This window comes from Pipistrellus hanaki (genome assembly GCF_964339955.1).
Source record: "Pipistrellus hanaki genome assembly, chromosome: X".
NCBI classification, from domain to species: Eukaryota; Metazoa; Chordata; class Mammalia; order Chiroptera; family Vespertilionidae; genus Pipistrellus; species Pipistrellus hanaki.
This window is the reverse complement of record NC_140524.1, coordinates 101482927-101504779: the sequence shown is the minus strand read 5'-3', so window position 1 is coordinate 101504779 and position 21853 is coordinate 101482927. Positions and strand designations below refer to the sequence as shown.

Genomic DNA, 21853 nt, shown 5'->3' with positions numbered 1-21853 from the left:
TATCCTTACTTTGTGCCCTACGAGACCCTGCAATTCTTCTTGCTCACTCCTATCCATTTCTCTAAATTCCTCTTATGCCACTCTCCACCTCACTCACTCTGGACTTCCTTTATTCGGTGACTTGAACCTGGTATGACTCTTAGTTCTTTAAGGTCATTGCACAAACTAGTCCTTCTTCCTGGAGTGCTTTCTCTTTCTCCTCACCAATCTAACTCCTACCAGCCTGGATATCTTGGTCTAAGCATCACTTCTTCAGGTATAACATATTCAACAAAGGCCACAGCCGGGTCAATCTGGATCCATGGCCCTCAGGGAAGGGGGAAGGGTTTCTGAATTGCATTCCATGATTCACTGGATATTTTATGTCAAGTTCACTCAGAAACACAAGCAGGGACCTGTGGCCACAGGTCCTCTGGCCTTTTCGGAGTCTTGCTGCCAAGTGCAAGGGCTAAAGAGCTGTTGAGCTGGGGAACCCCTCGCACACGTCCCCCTAACTGCAAAGGCAGCACAGGGCCTCCATACTCAGGCAGACATGTGGTCCTAGGCAAGGAGAGGAAGAGGTCGGAATAATCTTGCCCACAAGGAAAGGGAATGATAAATAGAAATTAGGGGGGAAAAAAGGAGGAAAGAAAAGAAGTTAACATTGGAATGGGATATTCCCACTCTATTAGAAAATAAAGGAAAGGGAAACAAACAAACAAAAGGTGAAGAACTATTTTCAGTAGATAAAGGAAATAATTTCTACCACCCACAAGCAAACTTATGTCACATAGTCGAAGTCAAAATGTCCCAAATAAGATGAGGAGGACAAGACTATTGGCCTGTGGCTGTGACTTCATTGTATGGAATACAGGCATTGGGCCTGTGTCACCAGAAGGTATTTTATGTACATATGTATATGTATATGTATATGTATATGTATATGTATATGTATATGTATATTTATGAAGTTAACTTTATCATAGTATATATAACTTATACATCATAAAATTCAAGGATTGTCCATGTACAATTCAATAATTTTGTAATAACTTTACCAAATTGTACAACCATAACTATAATCCAGTTTTAGAATATTTTCACCAAATTATGTAGAAAAACACAATGGTTACTCAGATGCCATATTTGCTTTTGATTTGAGAAACTTGAATTTCTTACACGTCTGGTGTCTAGTTCAGTGGGATGGTTCTGTGTTAACCACAAATGTATGCTTGGTCAGACACTATAAATCCCAAAAAAGTAGTACAAAATAGTGTTTTTTCTCATTTATTTGTTTTTCTAGGACAATGGCCTGAAAGGGAATAACATATATTATATTGTTACTAACGTATTTGAACTTCGGTTGTATAAGGTTAATTGAAATCTTTCACTTTCAAAAAAGTACTTTCAAATAAGTACTTTTCGGTTCTGTTATTAATGCACATTCTTTCAAACCACTTTATTTAAATGTAATTTGCATACCATGAAATGCACCTGCACGTTTACAGTTGTGCAACCTCACCATAATCCAGTTTTAGAACATTTTTATCACCTTAGCAACATACCTGGTGCCCAAGGGCAGTCACCCCCCTTTCCCACCCCCAGCCCCAGGCAACCACTTATCTTTTCCTATCTCCACAGGACTGCAGACAGCGTTCTAATACACATACACAAAATATAGACGAAAAATGCTTCTTTAAGAAAATACTACTTTTACACCCAGATCCTGGTGTCTGTGATGGTTAAAATTTTTAAGTAACAAATAAATTAAAGGTTACAAAGAAACCTCTGAAAAACAGATCAAAACATGTCTCCAATGTAAAATGCTATTTAAAAATGGCTCACAACAACCAATAGACAGCATTTTTCTATAATGCAATACTTTCCTCATTAAAGTCAAAGTGTCCATTTTATCCTCTTCTAGCACTTTCCTCCCCCCACCAAATAACTCCAATAGGTTAAAACAGTTTATAGCACATATTCTTTTCAAAATATAATATATATCTTTATTGATTTCAGAGAGGAAGGAGAGGGAAAGAGAAATAGAAACATCAATGATGAAAGAGAATCATGGATCAACCGTCTCCTGCACATCCCCTACTGGGGATCAAGCCTGCAACCCGGGCATGTGCCCTTGTCTGGAATCCTACCTGGCACCCTTCAGTCTGTAGGCCAACGCTCTATCCACTGAACCACACCAGCCAGGGCTATCGCACATATTCTACATTATATTTGCAGACAAAACCTTGGAGAGGTTGAGCCTCCTCTAAATTGGGATCTCAGGCTGAATCAAGCAAAGAAAACTCCCCCAAATGACATTTATTCCAAACGCTTTTTAAGGACTATTATAAAGTTTCTAGACATTAAATTCTTTGTAACAATATTCTGGAAATTCGTCAGACTAGACAAAAAGCTGCAATCTTTCTTAGCAACCAGGTAATATTGTGAGCGCTTCCCGGGTAATTATAGAGCTGTCATTGTAAGGAACAATCATTAATTGATATCTGTACTGTAATTGACAAGGCGGTATTATATAATTTCTACAAAATAACCCTTTGTCCTTTAACAATCGGTGGAGAAAATTCTTACCACGCTAGGTTGGAAATTGCCTCTGCCACAAATATACACCATTTGGTGTCTATATACACTATAGTCCTCAGGTCTCAAGAAAATAGTATTCCCAAAGTGCCTTCTTGTATTAAGGAGTTGACCCTTGGCCAACATGACAAATATATGAAATGGAGTCATTTCCACATAGCTCCCTAGCCCGGCACGACTGTGAGAGTAGATAAATCATGTTTCATTATGGGTTTGCACAACGCTATTACCGCCCTACAACACAACACCCTTCTTCAGGCCAATCCGTGGGCTTCTGCCCGGGCCACAGGTTGCTGGTTGTCAAGTCCCGTTCACTGGCTCTCACAAGGGTGCTGACCTGGTTTCTGAATTTCCTCTCTTGGGGTCATTTGATCCCCACCCCCGGGGGCCTTTTCCCGGTTCTCTGCTCAGTGCCCCAGCTTGGCCCTTGCTTTGGAACCCAAGAGAAGTTCAGGCTCATCCTCCTCCCAAGTCCAATGAGAAGAAGACTCAGGGGCCTTATGGTTTCTATCTGCTGGGAGCCAGGTTCAGTGAGCCTCCACGGCTCCTCTTGGGAAACACCAAGATGACATTTACTCAGGAAGCTCCTGAGACCTAAGACCAGACCTGAAGGAAATGATAGCGGAGGCCATGTTGTAAGGCTAAAGCTGTAAAGACATCTCCATTCAGAGGGTCACAGGCATTTGGAAGAGTCAGCCGAAGGAAACATCGCAGAGCATAAAACAGGGCCACATCCCTTCGAAAAACATGGACTGCACGGGCAGGACCAAGAGTTCTCTCACTGTCCAGCTCTTGTGGCTGCAGGCTCAGTGAGCTATAGAGTTTAAGGAGCAGGGCAGCGGTGCTGTTAGGGTCAGCCCTCTATATTCTTTAATCTGATGGCCTTCTGGGCACACTCATGTAAAATTCTCAAATGCAAAACCAGCGTTTTAACCAATGAGTAATTACATTTTCCAGAGTTCAATTCTCCACTTTGAACTGGTAAGAATGGCAGTGCTCATGAAAATTATTCTGCCTGGAATATTTACAGAATAAGCTATAAAAATACTATTTTTAAATATTTGTATTGCTTTCAGAGAGGAAGGGAGAGGGAGCGAGAGATGGAAACATCAGTAATGAGAGAGAATCACTGATCAGCTGCCTCCTGCACACCACACATTGGGGACTGAGCCCGCAACCCAGGCATGTGCCCTGACTGGGAATTGAACCATGAACTCCTGGAACTCCTGGTTCTTAGTTTGACACTGAACCACTCAGCCATGCTGGCTGGGATTTAAAAATACTAGTTTAACTTAAAAATTCCAAAGAGCATACTGGTGATTTAGAGAATTAGACAAGGCAAATAGGTTTCAGACACTATAACCTTTATGTGGATGTATCTTACTTTGTATGCAAGAGGAATCCTTGGAGTAAAAACTAGATATTCTCCTTTTTTTTTTTTTTTTTTTTTTTTACTTTTCCCTTTAGTGTTGGACACATACCCAGTTCTCCACTCACACTGGTGAATAAATGAATGTGAATAAATGAATGTTCAATAATATTGATCTGTATCAGAATGTGCCTAGCATCCCCCTACCCTCTAAAGATGTATTTTTTCTTTCGTTTGCCCCATTCCTATATAATAGTAGACCTATCTATAGATTCTGTGGTAATTTGAGACAGAGCATTCAACCAGAGATCTGCAAACTTTTTCACTAAAGGACAAGACTGTACATATTTTGGGTCTTGCATGCCAGACAGTCTATTGCAACCATCCAGCTCTGCTGTTGTAACATGAAAGCAGCCATAGTCAATAGGTGGGCATAGCTGTTTTCAATAAAACTCAATGTATGGACACTAAAATCTGTATTGCCTGTATTTTTCACATCATGAAATAGTCTCCTTTTGATGTTTTCCCCGCTGTTTAAAAATGTAAGACTTATTCTTAGTGCTCGGGCTAGTAAAAAAAAAAAAAAAAAAAAAAAAAAAAAAAAAAAAAAAAGCAGGCCACAGTCCAGATTTTGGCCTCTGGGCCATAGTTTGCTGGCCTCTCATTTAGACAACTGAGTGACTGCATAATGGCAGGTGCTTGACTGGGTCTTAGCACCTACAGAGCACACTAGGGGTGTGGGGGAAAGGATTTGGTAACTGTCCAATCAGTTGATACAATGGAGGGAGACAGGGTAAAGGTTTTCAACTTCAGAAAGAAGATTTTGTATGAGTGCATTATTTTTAATTTAGCTTATGTTTACATGTGAGGATTGATCAAAACAAGATAATTTACAAATGTTGGCTCTGATTTGTCTGAACTAAAGAATTAATATATTTTTCTCCCTATTGTAAATGACCACATACACAATTTCTTCTAGATTTTAAAACAGGAGCTAAATTTATGAATCTTTTAAAAGTGACACTACCAATCAAAACAAATTTGGAAAAATCTCCTGGGAGGGGATTCTGAGTGTTTTGTTTTCCTTTTGACGCATTGAGGAACCAGAGCAGCTAAGCACAAGGAAACAGAGGAAGGCGTTGACAATTCTGTTTAAACATGAGTATTATTCAGTCTATTTTTCTGATATTTCATTGATACGTATTCAGTCTAGGTCTAATCAATGTGGGTTTGCGGGTATCAGGGGGATGACCCCATCATCCTGCTTTTGTTGTTTAATTTGGTCATAGGGAAATATGTATTGACTAGAGGCCAGATGCACAAAATTTGTATGCTCAGGGGGTGGGGGAGGTCCCTCAGCCCAGATTGCAAGAAGGTGCAGGTCAGACCAAGGGACCCCAGCAGTGCATGATCGGGGCTGGGGAGGGATGCAGGAGGTTGGCCATCCCAGGAGGGACTGCTGGAGGGCTACAGGTCATGTCCAGTCCATCTGGCTCAGTCCCAATTGGCCAGACTAACCCCAGCAGCAAACTACCCTACTGATTGGAGTGTCTGCCCCCTGGTGGTCAGTGCAAGCGGTTGAGCAGCCTTAGAATAAGATTAACATATTATGCTTTGATTGGTTGAATGGACGCTTAGCATATTAAACTTTTATTATATAGGATATCCATGACAGAAAGAAATGGGGGGGGGCCTTAATATAGATGTGAACTGCTCAAATACATCAGTATTTTTATGAGAATTTGATTACACACTGAGGGAAAGTGAATGATTTGCCCTATTCCTTCACCCTTTGATACACTCATGTAATTCCTCACCAACTGATATTAAGTTTGGACATGTGACTTTCCTTGGCAAATGGCAGGTGGGTAGATACGTTAAGAATCCTTAGTTCCACTTTTCATATTGTACCTCTGCAACCCCCTAGGTAAATGCTATCCCACCAACCTGGGCCCAGAATAAACACACATGGAGCAGAACTGATCAAGGATCCAAGCCCTGCAGGACTGGCAGCCAGACCTTGGGTCAAAAAACTGAGCTCTGCCCAGATCCATGAGAACTGATGGTTGTTTTAAGCCATGGAATTTCAAAGAAGTTTGTTACAAACCATTAGTGTGATGATAGCTAACTTATACAAACACAGTTCTACATTTTAGACAATACTGCTATAAAATAAAGCACCATTTTGTGTGTCTCTATGCATATATGTATGCACACCAGGGGTTCTAAATTTCATTCCTTTTTAATGATATCTAAAACAAAGAAATGTTCTCCAATGTAGAAATCTTATGGAAGACCCCACAGTTTTTCAAATCCAAGTTTTTAGACTCTGCACACTGGGTGATATGAGGTACTGCACAGTAATAAATGATGATATTACCTGCCTACCTAATTAAAAACAAAAGGTTAGGCCCTACCCAGTTTGGCTCAATGGCTAGAGCATTGACCTATGGATTGAAAGGTCCTGGGTTTGATTCTGGTCAAGGGCACGTACTGCGGTTGCAGGCTCCTCCTTGGCTCAGGCCTTGGTCAGGGAGCATGCAGGAGGCAAACAATCAATGTGTCTCTCTCACATCAATGTTTCTGTCTGTCTTTTCCTCTCTCACTTCCCTTCTCCCTAAAAAAAAAAAAAAAAAAAAAAAAAAATCAATGAAAAAATATCCTCAGGTTGCTGGAAACAAATTCCAGTAGTTAGCATAATAAATGTGAGAAGTTCATCAGAAGCTGATGGACAGCTTCAGTAGGGCTGAAAATATGCATATATTATTACCTGCTGCTGGAACAGCTAAGGAAATCCCCCCAACCTGATAATCTTGTTATTGTTTACCAAACCTTACCTTTGATATGTATATCTGCCATGCTAGAGGGAAAGATGCATGAATAAAAAGCCCTGTGCGCGGAGATTCAGGGAGCTTAGTCATTAGAAATAAGTTTCTGCCTGGCCCCCCAAAATACCTTCCAAATTCATATTTCTCAGCTAGTCTCTTTAATCCATTTATGCACAGCCCTTTTTTCAGACTCCTGAACCCTTCTATTGTAGTTGCTGAGTAAGACTCCTGTTTATCGAGTATTACAATTAAATAAATAAAATAAAGTAAAATAAAATGAAAGTAACAGGTTGGTTCAAGAATATCTAGGTTTTGAAAAATATTCTCTATTTCTCATAAAGATCAAGAAAAATTGCATAGTAAAACTGCAATAATTAAAGTGTCCAGTACGAGTGTGCCTATGTTTGCAGAATCAGGCAGCATCAGCACTTTCTGCACCTTTTTTAAAATAGTGGGAACCAAACGAATGCAGGAAGTCTATATGACTGTGTCCCAATGATAAGGTTTCACTCGCAGTCATCCTGAATAAAAACAGCCATTAGGGGTTTTTTTTTGAACCAGCTAATCTTGATAAGGTTCAAACTTTCCCCAAGAGAGGTCTATGAGCTGCCACTCCCTTCCAAATGAATGAATAAAAATGCATGTGAACCATGAAGGCCAGAGTTTACATAACCCCTGTGCTGTCCAGAGCACAACTGGGTCGTGGCCACCACACACACATGAGGGGCTCGTGTGTATCCTTGCTCATAAGTACTTTGGAGGGCAGCCTGCCAGCTCTCATGTACCTGTTCCAGACGGCTGCCGGTGCAGCCACATGGTTGTCATTCCTGAAATGGATGTTTCATGAGAACAGCCATGCAAAGAGGGAGCATGGAGCATTCGTGCGGGAGCTAAACTCTGTGGTGTTGCCATCAAAAGTGCTTTGCTGGGGAAAACACAAGAGTTGGGATTACAAAATGACCACAACACTCAACTAAAAATACCAAACAGGATGTCCTTTATTTGTGGTTCTATATGTTACTAACAAGGACACCCAAATCCTCCCTGATCTCATTATCCTTTCGCCTTCCTTTCTTCTGTTATGTGTCTGGACGTTTTTGCATAAATGATCGATGGAGACAGATCTGTTCGTATTGTGCCGGGAGCACAGAGGGAGTAAGTTACAAGGTGTCATTTTAATGGAGAACAGCTCAGTGGTTGCCCGGATTAGAGAGAGAGGTAGGAAGTAGCATGGGTGTGACTACACAGGGGCAGTATGAGAGGTCTTTGTGGTGATAGAAGTTCTGTATCTTGAATGTAGTGGTGGGTATGCCGATCTATACATGTGATAAAATTGCATGGAACTTCTCACTTCTCTCTCTCTCTCTCTCTCTCTTTCTCTCTCTCTCTCTCTCTCTCTCTCCCCCCTCCCTCCCTCCCTCCCTCCCTTTTCCCCCTCACTTCCTCTCTCCCTCTTTCTCTAGCTCTCATACACACACTCACACACACACACACACACACACACACACACACAAATGAGTGCACGTAAAAAACTGGTGAAATGTGAACAAGGTCTCTCTGTATAAAAGTTAATAGTATTATGCTAATGTCAACTTCCTGCTTTTGATACTGCACTAGTTACATACTAGTCAAATGCTATCGTTAAGGGAAGCTGCATAAAGGGTTCCAAGAATCTCTCAGTACTATTTTTGCAATCTCCTATGAGTTTGTAATTGTTAAAAAAATGAAAAGTTCTTTAAAGTGTCATTTCAAAGGTATCATCATCTCAACCCAATGCCATTTAGCAGGCAGCCACTGTGCAGTGGATCAGCGTTAGACTCGGCAGTCAGACAGACAAGGATTTGAGTCTCAGTACCACTAAGCCGTATGACCCTGAAACAAACTTCAACTCGGTGTTTTGGTTCCCTCATCTTTTAGATGGGGTGACACTAGGACCTACCTCCCAGGGTGCTTTGAAGTATTCCATGAGATAATATATGTAGAACAACCAGGGTTAGCGGAAAGCATGCGGTTGAACATTGGCTACTATTATTATGACTGTGAGTCAGCCGAAATATTTCTAAGAGCTCTAACTCAGTGCTGACATTCAAAAACAGACTACGCATGAGACACAGGGTATGAAGTCCAGATATGGTCCCTGATTCAGGCCTCTGCTTCTTTGGATTGTTTGGTTCTATAGTGAATGTGGTTTTTAAAGGAGTTACTATAAACAAGATGGATATTATGAAAGTGAATTCACAGAATCCTCAAGGAGGAACTAACTCAGATAAGAGGCATTTTCTGCAATTAAGGTTGAAAGGTTGTGTGTGTGTTTTTCTCTGCTAAGTGAGCTGGAGCCTAGGGTGGCTAAACTGCAGTCCTCAGTCCCAAAAAATGCCTTAGCCAACTCCTTAACCAGATACAAATGAGAATCACTTTTCACTAAAACACGGGTGAACCCATTTGAGTTGATGTGTGACTTTAAAGATTAAAGATCTTTACCCATCAACCAGAAAATGAGTTAAATCAATTCTTCCATTTTTATTGTTTGGAAAATAAATTAGATTACTCTACCCTAACAGGCTTAAAGGAGAAAAAGTTTATTATAGCTCAAATTTACATCAATAAATTTAGACCAAGGCATTTTAAAATTACATATGGAGCTTAATATTTAATAAATTGTAATATGTATGCTCAATATGTCCCTGTACAATGAGTGAAGAGGAAGTACTTTAACCGGCTTGTAATGTCAATATTCTTAGACATGCACATCACATATGAATGGATTAGGCATGCTCATTTAAACGTGGTAAGAAAAATTACCCACAGGGAAGAGGAAAGAGGGATCCCAAGAAAGTTGGGAATCCTCTCTCTGCTTAGGAATTAGGGTCTTTCATAATGTAAGTGAACCCCAAATAAGATTGGACATGCATGTGATGATAACTTCTGCTGGCCAACTTCTCCCCACCCCCTGACCAACAAAACAAAGAGGTCTGCCCTTCTCCATACAGGCATGGGCCTTGTGAGATGGACCGCAATGTGCCGCATCTCAGTGGCCTGGTTGGCTTTGGTAAGAAAGGAAGATATGAGAGCAGGGAGATCACAAGATCAGGGTATTCATCTTCCCACTCCATCCCTGCTTCTTCAGATTCTGCTCTTGCTGCAGTTCTCCCTGAGTACATATCCAAGGCCTCTTCCAGCCCAGGTTGGAGGTCGCCAGGTTCCAGGAACACTGTCCCTCCCTGTGTCCTCCTGGTAACATCTTTTCTTTATATGTACATATACATGGAGTGGCCAGATTACTATGATCTCTGAGTGCATAATCTGGCCACTCGGTGTATATATTTTTTATTGATTTCAGAGCGGAAGGGAGAGGGAGAGAGAGATAGAAACATAAATGATGAGAGTCATTTATTGGCCGCCTCCTGCACATCCCCTACTGGGGATTAAGCCTGCAACCTGGGCATGTGCCCTTGACTGGAATCGAACCCAGGACCCTTCAGTCCACAGGTCAATGCTCAATCCACTGAGCCTAACTGGCTAGGGCAAGTGAAGCCTTTTTCAGTGTGCCAGTCTGTTTGCTCCTGGGATCTGTGAGTCGGTAGCTAAGGTGGGAGAATACTTTATATTTTGAGGTCCAAGACTACATCACACATTTTGCTCATACCATCAAAGTGACATCAGAATGGCACTGATAAAGGTTATGTGCATAAATACTTGCAAAATAATATTACGTGGCACCATCTTCAAATTCTTCCAGCAAACTCAACATTCCATTTTCTTGCTAAACTATTACGACTCTGTGGATCTCATTAAAATGGCATCGCCAAGAGAGGAAGTCAGAGCAATGTCAGGACCGGGGGGTGGGGGTGGGGGGGTGGGAAGGGGGTGCCGGGTTTGCCCCTGTGGAGCGGCACCCACCTAGCATGGGGAGTTCAGAGGCACCCACCTGGCACAGGGGAGCCCAGGGGCACCCGCCTGGCACATGGGAGCTCAGGGGCACCCACCTGGCACAGGGGGGCCCAGCGGCACCCACCTGGCACAGGGGGGCCCAGCAAACGCAGAGCAGAGGTGCCCCCCATGTGGGCAAGACACTTTGGCCTCTTTGTTTGCCTTGGACTGACTTAAACATTTCTTTACAGGACATTTCAGTCAGCTGCAGAAAGGGGTCATTCAAACACTATTTTAAAAGTTGATTCATCTTAAAGTCTCTCACTGTTTCCATGGCACATTTCCTCAGAGCCACCGTGCCAACCCTTCTGAAAACTTCATCACAGAAACCTAGTTGAGCGGACACTCCAAGCACTCAAATTTTACTACAAATTTTTTTAAAGTTAGAAGAGATCTAAGAATGGGCCAAATAATCAAGAGAAGGGCAGAAAATCCTTATCGGTTTTCACTTCATGGAGTCATGACATCTTCAAAAAAAAACAAAAAACAACAAACAAAAAAAAAACACCTTCCTAACAATGACCATATACGAATGAACACATTGGTCTTATATGCTGTGTCTACCTCACCCAAACTGAGAAGCACCCATAGCCGCATCCAAGTAGTCACCATGACAACAAAGGAAGCAGTACCAGATCATCACTGGGGGGGGGGGGGGTCCCCATTGTTTCCTATAATCTCCCTTTAAGTTTGTAAATACTCAGAACGTATTTAAGAACAAAATGAATCCGAAAAGTTGACCTTTTGAAAATAAGGTCAAACCAGAAAATCTGAAAAGTACATTCAAATATACTCATGATATTCATTTGTAAATGTTGGTGATGTTAGTTCAGATCTTTGCAAGTACCTGAGACCTTTCCATGTATTTACTCCCCATCACGTGGAGCTTACCATGTAAAACAGGATGTGCTTAATTAGCATTCTGTGAAGTGGCCAGGACTTAAAGGGCCCATGGTCCCAGTCAATGACAGATTAGATAGATTGCCCACACACCTGGCACTCTGGGCTGAGAGATGTTTAACCTAATGAGATTGAGAAGGAGAGCTGGGTGAAGCTGTTCATGGCTTCTTCCTTGTGCTTTTCTGTCAGTGTCTTTCCCACAGCAGGCCAGCCCACGTGAGACCTTCACTGAGCGCCTGCTGGACAGAGGTGGGCCCTACCCTCTCGCACACATGTGGTTGCAGATCCGATGTCCACACAGAAAGGCTTTCTAAGAGCCCCGCACATCCTAGTTTGGAGATTATGACCGCTCATTTTAGACCAGGACTAACATTTTTAATAAACCAGTATTCCCGCTGAATCAGAAGAAAAGGCAGAGAATCAGACAAGACTATTAGACATGCATAAAAAAAGAAGTGACCTAAAGCAGCCCTGGCCAGTGTGGCTCAGTGGGTTGCAGTGTCATCCCGTACACCACAAGGTGGCCAGTTTGATTCCTGGTCAGGGTACATATCCAGGTTGTGTTCCTTGCCATGGTGCATGTGGAAGGCAACCAATAAATGTTTCTGCCTCCTCTCTCTCTCTCTCTCTCTCTCTCTCTCTCTCTCTCTCTTCTTCACCCTTCCTCTCTCTAAAAGAATCAATAAAAAATTTTTTTTGAAAAGAAGAAGTCAGCTAAAGTCTCACACAGGAGAGAAGACAGGAAATCTTTAAGAAATAAGGCCCGCCGAAACCGGTCTGGGTAGTGGATAGAGTGTTGGTCTGCAGACTGGATAGTCCCGGGTTCGATTCTGGTCAAGGGCACGTACCTTGGTTGCAGGCATATCCCCAGTAGGGGGTGTGCAGGAGGCGGCTGATCGATGACACTCTCTCATCGATGTATCTAACTATCTCTCCCCCTTCCTCTCTGTAAAAACTCAATAAAATATATTTTTAAAAAAGAAGAAATAAGGCCCAAGATTTCAACAGGCATCATAGTTGAGGAGTGAAGAAGCTCAGAGCTCAGAGCAAAGCACTGAGGCTTCCAGAAAGGCCGCCATCACCCTTCCCTGACTACTATGCTGTTCCGAACCGGGACTCGTGCGGAGAAAAGGACACTAACACCTTGTCCTCCCCATATCTTAACTAACAGAGGAATACATATAATGCATTTTAGAGAGCTCCATGCAAGATGATTTTCAAAAACAGTGAGGATTTTGATGTCTACAGAGATACACATAAGTCAAAGTTCCTCAATCTAGCACTTCTGACTCTGGGGCCAGGCAAGTCTTTGCTGGGCTGTGCTCTGTGCTGTAGGACATTGAGCAGCGTCTCAGGTCTCTGCCTACCATATATCCGCACCTCCTGCCAACGGTGACAATGAGCACTGCCTCCGGACATGCGCAGTGTCTCCTGGTGGAGAACCACAGCCTGGATCACTCAGAAAATGGATGCTAAGGGATACATTGCCTAGCCATGCTATGAAGAGGAACTATTGCTGTGCCTCTTGTGTCCTTACAGAATTCAGTTGAGATGAACACTAGCTTATAAAACAAAATCCTCTCTGAACACACATTGCATTATCTCAGAGTCGTCTGAAGCCAAGTACTGGATTGCACTCTTTGGATCCACTTTGCCGCTGAATCCTAGACTTTGTGGGAGCTTCTTGAATGGTAAGGAGTTCATCATGTAAATGAGTCAGTGGTTTCCCAAGGTGGCGATATCAGAATGACCTCCAAAGTTTTTCCAAAGTATTGCTTCCGGGTCCAGGCCTTGGAGATTCTCATTTAGTGGGAAACGGGTGAAACCCTGAAGCCAGTATGTTCTTTTCAAACATCAACTAATGATGAGTGAAGTTTTGAACCCCCTGGTGTCACTGAGGTAAAAACAGCCAGGCAGCCGGATCCATCCACTCGCAGGTATTGACTGGCTGCCTACCCTGTGCCCGGGCTTACACCAGGCAGTGGGGCTGTGATGGGAAAAGAATGATTGGCTCTCTGCCCTGAATAAGCTTATATGCCAGTAGGGACAGATAGACAAACGATGAACGTATATATAGGGGTGGGCAAAAGTAGTTTACTAACGATAATAATAAATACATAATACCGTAAGAATAAACTCTGTTTTGTGTACTCTCAACTGTAAACCCACTTTTGCCCCACTCAGTATAATACCAAGGAGAGATGCAAACAACATTAGCACATAGTGTGACAGGCTCAGTGGTGTTTCAGTGGAGTCAGAAGTACTTTGGACAGAGCAGTAAGGGTTTTTTTTCTTCTATTTTTTTCCTGCAATTTAGAGGACATTGACAATGATAACCCTGAACATGTTTCTCTCTGTCTTTCCTGCTCTCTTCTACTGTCTCTAAAAAATCAATGGAAAAATATCCTTGGGTGAGGATTATATATATATATATATATATATATATATATATATATATATATAGGATTAAATAAGTAAATACGTTATTTATTTGTAACTTGCAAAATTCTTGCTTCTGCGAGGAGACAAAGAGTAAGGAAACAGAGGGTCAGAGCAAAGCCCAGGCCTGCTGCTGAACTTCCTAAGACGCCTGTGCTGGCAGCGCTGATGGATGACAACTGACTCCTATCAGCCCCGTCCAGCAGAGTGCCCTGTGTCCTCGGAATCACCAAAGAATACCCCACAGTCAACACCACTGAATTATGAAGTGAACGTAATGACTTCAAAGTCTTTGGAAATCCAATGTTCATGGAGAAAAAAAAACTTGGAAACTTTCATATTGAAACCTTAACTGTTTGGGGTGGAGAGAGGCTCCCTGCAGGGGAAGCAGCTCAGGCCTTCTGATGGATTCCTCAGGGAGGGGTTAAGCAGAGCAAGGGAGCGATCTAATGACAAGGCTGTGGTTCCAAGCACAGATGGTGGGGTGACTGCACCAAATAGGAAGTGAGGTCAGCGCCAGAGGAGCTCAGAAGTAGAAAGGTCCCGGGGACGAGAAAGGTTGCATATTGATAGCTGGACTCCGCAGAGACGAAACCTGAGTCTAATCCACCTGCTTTTTGACCACACCTCAGTGAGACACATGCATCACCCACCCAGAGATTCCTCCTTTTTTATTTATTGATTATGATATCATATAATTGTCCTCATTCCCCCATTCCCATCCCAAACCCCTCCCCATGCATACCCCTACCCCCCTGTGTCCATGGTCACTGGTTAGGCTTATATGCATGCACACAAGTCCTTTGGTTGATCTCTCCCCCTTAGTCCCACCCTCCCCTACCTTCCCTCTGAGGTTTGAGAATCTGATCGTTGCTTCTCTGTCTCTGGGTCTGTTTTTGTTCATCAGTTTATGTTGTTCATTATTTCCCCTAGATGCGTGAGATCATGTGATCCAAGAAATACCCTTGTAAGAACCGAAACTGAGACAAGCCATAATGGTTATGCTGAGAGGCAGATGAATCAGTCAGTAGTGAGTTCCTTTTCTGGGCCAACAGTCCAAAGATTCCTCTCTGCCAGCGGCATCACGAAAGCCTCCTATTGTTTGTCTCTCGGAGGAGGGGGATGGAAATCAATGTGCCCCTCCAGGGAGCTGCTTAGATAATAGCATCAGAAGCTTCTCCATGGGCCATTTGTTCTAAAACTGAGGCTCAAAGCGGTAATTCCACTGAAGGAGTTGCCATACTTAATTGCAAGGGTTGTCATGAAATTGGACGTATATTACATGATCTTGGCAGACAAGCAAGGTTTGTAATATTTTGTTGGTGGTTAATGGAAGAAAGCATTATGAAGGCTGTTAGGGAAGGCAGGTTAACATCATGTTCAACCCAGACAAAGTTTTGGGAGGTCACCAGAAGCAGGAGAATGTTGCCCTAACCGGTGTGGCTCAGTGGATAGAGTGTCAGCCTGCGGACTCAAGGGTCCCAGGCTTGATTCCCATCAAGAGCATGTACCTTGGTTGTGGGTACATCCCCAGTAGGGGGTGTGCAGGAGGCAGCTGATTGGTGTTTCTCTCTCATCAATGTTTCTAACTCTCTATCCCTCTCCTTTCTTCTCTGTAAAAAAAAAAAAAAAAAAGTCAATTAAAAAAAAAATAAAAAAGAAGCAGGAGAATGTTGTCAAAGTCATGATCACTGAAAATGGTGTGACTCATTATTCCACCCCTAGCACTTGTGTCATGTGTGAGGCTCTCTTGGAACCTTAGTGTCGGCCTCTCTCTGAAGTCCTGCATGTTCACTGACTAGAGTATATAATACTCATAACATTTATCATGTCTTCTCTTTTCAGACCCTATTACATAGCAACTGTCACATCTTCTTAAACACATGCATGAAAACCAAATAGACTAGTGACTTCCAAGTGGCAGTGATTTTGCCCCCCAGAGGGTACTTGGCAATGTGTGGTCACATTTTTTAAGTCTTTACTGTTGAAAATATTACATATGTTCCCCTTTTCCCCCATTGACCTCTCCCACACACCCCCAAGACCTTCACCACCTTATTGTCTGTGTCTATGGGTTATGCATAGACGCATATGAGTTCATTGGTTGACCTCTCCCTCCCCCCTCCCCTGCCTTCCCTCTCAGGCTTGTTTTTCTATTAATATGTTTTTATTGACTTTTTAGAGAGAGGGAGGAAGGGAGAGAGAAAAAAAACATCGATGTGAGAGAAACATTGATCGACTACTTCCCATAGCCCTGACCTTTCAGTGGTGGGGACAACACTCAACCAACTGAGCCACACCGGCCAGGGCTGTGTGGATTCATTTTTGGTTGTCATATCTAAGGAGGTGAAGGATACTATGCTACTGGCTTCCAGTGGTCTCTAGGGGCACAGGACAGCTTCATCACTGAGAATTATCTTGCCGAAAACGTTCATTTAGCTGAGGCTGAGAAAACCTGAGGAAGACATAAACACACAGCACAGAACGTAATGGATCTTTTAAAATTTAGCTTTTGTCTACACCAATCCAACTAAAGAGCCCTTGGCCACGCAATTCAGCAACATGGTTGGTCACAGTAAGTCACTAAAGGTATAATATTTGATTGTTGGTTTATTATGGTGACAAAAGTGGGAGGCAGAGGATAATTTGGCTCATCTATTTCGGTTATCTCGGGAGTCAAACTGTGAAATCAGGGCACCAGAATAAAGCTCTCTGTTCTGTCACCTGTGCCACCTTGAACTCGACTGCTCTGGGCTTAGATTTCTTCAGCCATGAAATAGAAAACATTTCTAACCCACCAGCTGGTTGTGAGGCTAAAACGGACACAGACTATGTCCAAATGCTTTGCAACTTGCATAAACAAAATACTATGGTCTGCAGTTCCTCCAGAGGTGCGTCTAGGAAATCACTGACTCGTGCCGTGGCCCTCACCCTCCAGCACCTCTGTAGTTGCTCCAGATGAATGAAGGCCGGCTAGTTAGTGTCCCAGCATCTCTCAGACACACTGGCCACTCTCCACACCTCCAACCCAGCGACCATCCTAGTGCAGGCCGCCTTCTCCTCTCTCTCCCCGGCCTACATGCCAGCATGCACTCTGGCTCCTTCTCACCCTTGACTCCATCCTGGAACCACAGCCATCTGTTCCAAATGTAAATACGATCAAGTCCCCGAAAGGCTGTCCAGGACGATACCCAGCTGGAAGGACGGAGGCCCCATAAACTCAATGTGGGAAAACTGTAGGAGGAAAAGGTCAGGAGGCAAGCATCAGCGCTAAGGCGCATTTTTTTTTTTTTTATGATAAAGCGAGACAGCTATGCTCTACTTCGGAGTGTAGCTGATTATATAAATACAGGATGCTCTTATCTGCTTGAGTATTTGTGCTTCTCTCTTTGTGGCCATGATGACCATTTAAAAAGATGAGGGGAGAGTTCACAGCAACTCTTCAAATTTTCACGGCTTACTCATCTCTTAGGGAAATGGACCAAACAGCTGTCACCATAAGCATTCAACAAATGTTTGGTGAATGAAGAAAACGTGCCCTCTGATTTCTTTTTTTTTAAGTTAAATTCTTTTATTTTTGTAATATATTTTTATTGATTTCAGAGAGGAAGGGAGAGAAACAGAGGGGGAGATAGAAACATCAATGATGAGAGAGAATCATTGATTGGCTGCCTCCTGCACGCCCCCTACTGGGGATGGAGCCTGCATCCCCAATGTGTGCTCTTGACCAAGATTGAACCTGGGACCCTTCAGTCCACAGGCCTATGATCTATCCACTGAGCCAAACTGGCTAGGGCCATTGATTTCTTACATGCTGTCACATCTTGACAAATGAAAAAAGCACTGAAGGAAGAACATACATACTTACCTCCCAGATTATATTTTAGAGCGAAAAGAGGTACTACGATGCTCAGAGGGGAATTCTTTCCCAGGACAACGCAGACAAAAAACAAACAAACAAAAAAAGAATAAAACCTCCAAGATCCCATGAGCAAAACCTTGTTGAGCAACTAAGTGGAATATTTGTGCTAAAATGCAACACCAGCTTTTGAAATAACCTAAACCAACGTGGGAGCAGCATAGGAGAATGTAGTGTTAGAATAGACCTTAAACCCCGCAGGGTTATGTTAATATGAAAAGCAATGGGTCACACTTAACAGAGAACATTCTCTTGACTTGGGAGAGACACTCAGCTGCAGAGTGCCGCTGCTTTATCATTCTAAAGGATATATAAGAAAGTTCAGGGGACCAGGTGATTTTCTGTAGCCTCTGAGCCCACAGATTCCCTCTGCAATTTCTCTTTTTACAGTCTTAACTCAGAAAATCTGCATGTGGTGATCTGCGCTAAAATGAAGGGCTATCTCATCAGCAAACGTCGGAGCAGAAGAGGAGGCATCAGCGTCAGCGTGGCTCTAAGTTAAAGCTTCTAGGAGAGTAAGACAGCTGAGTGATACCTTGGGTTTATGTGCCTGACTGAGGCCATAATCATTCCTAGACTGAGCAGACCAATTCGACTTGTTTAAGCGAAGGAGTCGGTTCTCACCTCTCCCCCCTCTCCTTATACATGGTACAGAGACCTTACAAATGAAAGGGCAGGTCGCCGGCTCCCAGCTCAACATCTGGAAAAGGTGGCAGGCATGGTAAGCTGCTAATTGGGAGGACGGAGCACAGACTTTAGATCCTTCTGCGCAAAGAAACCTCTGCCGGAAACGTAACCCTTAAGCCACAGTAAGAGGCAAAAGACGAGGCCCCTATTGTCTCCCCAAAATGAACAAGCATTAGGAATTTGCTGGAGTCTCGCTTGCCATTTCAAAACAACTGGCAAACGACAGGAAGAACCAGCTTAGGCTCCTCAATGGCTCACCAGGGAAGGGACCTCAACAATTGTCTGGTTCAGACCCTCTTTTTTCCAGCCCAGCAAAGGGAGCGGCAGACACCCCCAGGGAGCCCAGGGGCCCCCCAACAGCCCCTAGGCCCCTGCTGGGACCTCTCCGGGACCTCTGTCCACAGCACTCCTGTCCAGTTTGACTGCTTTCTTGAAAAAATGTCTTTTTTATGTGGAGAGCGCATTTTGGAGGCCATCATTTCAGACCCGTAACTGTCTTTGTTTTATTATAGGTATTAATGATTCTTTTTATTTATTTTTTATTGTGTAAAGTTTTACATATGAGTATTAACGATTCTTGTCTTAAGTCTCAGCATTCTTCTCTCCAATTCTGAAAGCTGGCATTCAGCATGGGCAACCAAGCTCAGCAGCCACAATCACAATCACGTCAAGGAAAACTCAGTCAGGTGGCAGAGACAGAACCACTGCAGTGCCCCCCTCACAGCACATCCTACAACTGGAAAGCGACGTGCATGCACACCGCCCTCAGCTAGCCGGGCCGCCTGCCGCTTCCTGGAGGCGCATCCAGAACCTTCAGCGCCCAGTCCTCAGAGCCCTTTGCTCTCTGCCTTTTTCTCTAACATAAACTCAGGCTAGAATCTGGATTGAGCGGAGCCGTCATAAGCCTTGAAACCTTGGCCCCTTTCTTAAAGGAAACACCCCCCCCCCCAGCTTGTTGGCTGCTGTGTCCTGCGCCACCCCAGTGTGTGGGACCCAGTAGGTCCCCAGTAAACATGTATGGGATATCCAAATTTCTGAGTCGACAGGGGGAACAGAGGCGCTAACAGCAGACCCCCGCTCCTGGTGCACGGACCAGGGATGTGCCACAGTCCGCTGGGATTCAGGGGTAAAGGCGCACCCTCTTTCTAAGGAGCGAAGCGGCTGCACCCTGACGCACATTCCCCTGCGAGTCCTCTGGCTGCACGCGGGGATCACCCAGGTCCCTGCCTTCCATCCGCTCCATCCTGTCCCTGCTCCCTGTCCCAGCAGCACGTCTGACTCCTGGCTGAGCGGGAACCCTGGGTCCGGCCCGGAGCCCCGTTTCCCAGCCCCGGCTCCCAGGCCCCCAGGCCCAGAGGCGGTGGACAGGTTCAACTCCCGCACCTCGGGCTCCCGTGTGGGGGCCCCCCTTCTAAGGGGCAGTGGGCACTGGGCGGCACGACGGACGCAGCACCCTCCGCTCAACTCACCGCACCACCCGGGACCTCTGGGGAGCCACAGCTTCCCCCCCAGACCAGCTGTCCCTCCCAGGCCGGCCAGGTGGCGCCTCCTGTTGCCCGTCTGCGCCGGGACACTCACCGCGTAATGCAGCTGCGGCTTCTCGCGGAACGCCGGGTCTCCCATGTCGCTAGCGGGGAAGATCGGGGTCCCCGGCACAGCCTGGGGTTGGGACACCGCTCAGAGGTCCCCTTATTTCACCGCCATCCCAAGCAGACCCTGGACTGAGCGCTGCTCCTGGCCCGGCCCGAGCGAGGTGCCAAGTGCCCAGGGCACCCGCGTCCCGCCGTGGAGCTGGGGACAGGGAGGAGTCCTGCGAGCAGGAGGAGGAGCGGCAGAGGGGGGGGGGAGGAGGAGAGGGAGGAGAAGTTGGAGGAGGAGGAGGAGTTGGAGGAGAGGAGGAGGGAGGGGGAGGACGGGGCGGGTAGCTGGGGGAGGAGGAGGGAGCAGCTGAGGCAGTGTCGATGGGCGGGCGCTTAGTCCTTCCGAGCCCAAGGGCCACTGTCGCTGTCGCTGCTGCCACCAGCTGTTGGAGGCGACAGCGACCTAGCGTGCCCACGACAGGTGTCAGGGCAGCGGGCACTCCTACCTCCTGCCACCCCTCCCTGACTGAGCCCAAACCCCAGCGAGAGGGTTGCCAAGACTTTCACTAACTTGGGAACGTGCTCCGGGAGGGCGGGGTTTCGCATTTGGAAAGCTCTCCTTTGGGAAAGGCTGGGTCAGGGCACCCTGGGAGGGGGCAGGGGGAAGGAGCCAGGAGCGCTGCCCAGGGGGCGTGGGGGTGGGGACTGATCCGAAGGGAGGCCTGGCTGGAGGGCTTGCAGGACCTGGGCAGGTCCCTGGAACACACTGGAAAGGGAGTCCTGGAAAGTGTGGGGAGCATGAGGACTGGCATCTGTGCCAGGCCGGGTCCAAGGGGTGGTGTCCTCCCAGCACTGCTTTCTGGGTCTTAGTTCTTAGGAGCAAATCAGAAAAGGACTCAGTCAGGATTTGGACACAGAAGAAACATAAACATTTGCAAATCAACCAAATTGTCAGCATACCCTGAGGTGCCCAGCACCGCCTAAAACTGGCCTCTGCTCTGCAGGCCCCTCATGGACACTTGAACTTTCTTTTTTTAAATATATTTTTATTAATTTCGGAGAAGAAGGGAGAGGGGGAGAGAAACATCAATGATGAGAGGGCATCATGGATTGGCTGCCTCTTGGACACCCCCCCCCCCCCCCCCCCCCCGGGGATGGAGCCTGTAATCCCACCATGTGCCCGGATCAGGAATCCAACTGTGACCTCCTGGTTCATAGGTGGATGCTGAACCACTGAGCCACTGTGATTTCTGCGCCCCCTACCAGCTGAGTTTAGACAAGGCAGAGTGTCAGCCGGAGTGGACAATCCAGACCCAGGGAAATCAGCCAATCGCAGCCAGGCAGGGTAACTAACAAGTGGAAGATGGATTCGTGAGTGGCTCGTGTCCATTGTTGATGTTCCCACTGTACTGAGCTCCCCGCGTGGCTCTCCGCCTGCCCTGTGGAGGTTGGGTGGGTGGGAAATAGGACATGGCCCCTGGAGCGCTGATCCTTTGGTTGGACCGACCAACCCTGGGATTGGGATATTTTCTTTTCTTTTCTTTTCTTTTATTTATATATTTTATTGATTTTTTTAATAGAGAGGAAGAGAGAGGGACAGAGTTAGAAACATTGATGAGAGAGA

The 21853-nt window shown here is 45.1% G+C and overlaps 1 protein-coding gene across 2 annotated transcripts in view; it reads right to left on the bottom strand.

Annotated features, from left to right (window-relative positions):
- The window catches only part of ARHGAP6 (Rho GTPase activating protein 6), a 468278-nt gene that overhangs the window by 254778 nt on the left and 191647 nt on the right, over window positions 1-21853 (bottom strand). Inside the window, exon 1 of one of the 2 annotated variants that reach the window (XM_084869822.1) lies at window positions 20228-20634. The exons of the other annotated variant lie outside the window; for it this stretch is intronic. Within the exon in view, the coding sequence (XP_084725948.1) occupies window positions 20228-20272 (45 nt within the window). The 5' untranslated portion in view covers window positions 20273-20634. Of the gene's footprint in view, window positions 1-20227; window positions 20635-21853 lie in introns of those variants that run through there. 2 annotated transcript variants of the gene reach the window in all.